The sequence below is a fragment of the Papilio polytes genome, unplaced genomic scaffold, assembly GCF_000836215.1.
Source record: "Papilio polytes unplaced genomic scaffold, Ppol_1.0 DF823980.1, whole genome shotgun sequence".
Classification (NCBI taxonomy): domain Eukaryota; kingdom Metazoa; phylum Arthropoda; class Insecta; order Lepidoptera; family Papilionidae; genus Papilio; species Papilio polytes.
In genome coordinates, this window is record NW_013525224.1 from 56,114 (window position 1) to 58,375 (window position 2,262).

Genomic DNA, 2,262 nt, shown 5'->3' on the forward strand with positions numbered 1-2,262 from the left:
CGTAATAACAACCCAAATTAGCTCCAGATAACTCGTTTAAGGATATTTCCAATTTTGCGACTATTTAAAAAGCGGTTAATGACCAAACGAGTGCGGAGCGCAACCTGTTTTATTTAGTAAATGTATAAGTGCGTTTTTTGCTTCACAATTTCTATCTACGAAATTCATGCTTTACAACCTCTTATTTGAAGAAAGAAAAAAAAAACAAATTGGAACAATTCAAAACCTAAAACATCTCTAAGTATGATTTTAATACATCTAGTTATAGTAATATTATAAATGTTATTGTATTTTTATTTAGTAAATAGCTCTAATATATCTTAAATTATATTTTAATTTCACGCGGGCAACTGTAAACTGCAACGCAAAAAAGTATCACATTCTCTATGAGATATTGGACTCGACAAGTTTGACTTAGTTTAAAACTTTTAACGAGAGAGTTGTTATCACTGAATGACAAAACCTGTGTTGTTTGCGAATGCAGAGCGCAGGGACAACTTCCGGTGATATACGATATCCAGCATGTCGGCAGTATCTCAGTGGCGAGTCGCGTATCATGTTGCCGCGCCGATCATTGCACAACCGACTGCCCAGTGCGGAGCAAAGCGTACAATCGCCTTCTTCCGTATTTACAGTACTTTTTAATAGGAATACTTTTTGCTGTATTTAAATAAACAGGCGCTATCTTTTTATACAAAATTAAGTATTTTTGCAATTATTGGGTTATTTTACACAGACATTCTTGGAACTAAAAATAATTTAGATGTTAACATAACCCCGAATGGCAAATGCTTTATGTAAAAGTTGTACTATATCTAATGTGTTTATTTGCCTAAACAACTCTTAAGCGCCTTCATTTTTCTTGCTTGAATAAATACTTAACTATTAACTATATTTAATTTATAGGGACTAACAGGGGAAGAGTAAGTTTTTGTCGGTTGTCGCGGATTATTGTGAATATGGTGACCATCGTCATGTAGACTGTGATTAGAACAACTAAATAAAACGAATAGTTTTTTATGTTCATTTTTATTACAAACGTAAATAAATAATTAGTACTAAAACTACGTTAATTTAATATAACAATAATTAGTATTATTAGGCAATATTTACACAAAACGTGGCACGCTCCCAACTCTCACACATTTATTGCAAGCAATTATTTGAAATGGTATCATTTTTAACACAAATAATGTATACGGTAGACTACCGGAAGTGGTCGAGTGGCTCGTTGATGGGGGGCTGCAGGCCGAGGGGGATGTGGTTGTGGTATTGCTGAGCTGGCTGCGACGCATCGCCCTCCCGCCCCTCCAGCCCCTGTTGCGGCAGCCCGTAGTCCGCCGCCGGCTGCTGACCTACCTCGTACTCGTGACCGGGCTGGGAAAACTGTTGGTCATGTTGCGCGTATTGGTGGTCGGGTTGCCCGTATTGTTGGCCGTGCTGTGCGAATTGTTGGTCGTGTTGCGAGAATTGTTGGTCGTGTTGCGAGAATTGTTGGTCGTGTTGTGCGAATTGTTGGTCGTGTTGTGCAAATTGGTGGTCTTGTTGTCCAAATTGCTGGTCGTTTTGTGCATATTGGAGATCATGTTGGCCGAAGTGCTGATCATGTTGTTGGTCGTTCTGGCCGAATTGTTGGTCGTTTTGAGGAAATTGCTGATCTTTTTGAATAGATTGTTCATCTTGATGTCCAAACTGCTGCCCGTATTGAAGATAATGCTGGTCGTTTTGAGTATATTGCTGGTCATTAGGTATGTACTGCTGGTCGTGTGGGGCATACTCTTGTCCGTGGTAAGAGTAGTCGGTGTTTTGCTGGGAGAAGTCTTGCTCTGGCACACCATACTCATGCCCAGGCTGCAGCGCGGCGTGCTGGTGGTGGAGCTGGTGATGCCCGTACTGCGTCTGCTCGAGCTGCTGCTGAATGTGGTGCTGCAGCTGGTCGTGGAGATCATCGTACTGGCCACCACCCGTATGGTGCTCATATACTTGAGTCCCCTGCTCCTGCGTAAACTGGTGATGGGGTTGGGGTTGAGCAAAATGCGCTTCCGGGGAGTGAGTTGGAGTAAAGTCTTGAGCTTGCGTTGTGACTGGCGACCAGCCTTCGTGGTCTAAAGTGGTCGATGGCTGAGTAGGCTGCAGATGGACTGTAGGTTGAGCTGGCTGCAGGTGAAGAACAGGTGCCGGCAGCGTCGGCGGCGCGGGTTGTAGCAATGTGGGTGAGTGAGCCACGGCAACATTTGTTGCGTGTTGCACCACGCCACCCTG

The 2,262-nt window shown here is 42.9% G+C and overlaps 1 protein-coding gene across 1 annotated transcript in view; it reads right to left on the minus strand.

Annotated features, from left to right (window-relative positions):
- Positions 1 to 1,206: 1,206 nt before the first annotated feature.
- The window catches only part of LOC106101427 (probable serine/threonine-protein kinase DDB_G0280133), a 4,108-nt gene continuing 3,052 nt past the window's right edge, over positions 1,207 to 2,262 (minus strand). The window contains exon 2 of the mRNA XM_013280664.1: positions 1,207 to 2,259. Coding sequence (XP_013136118.1) covers positions 1,207 to 2,259 — 1,053 coding nt within the window. The remainder of the gene's footprint in view (positions 2,260 to 2,262) is intronic.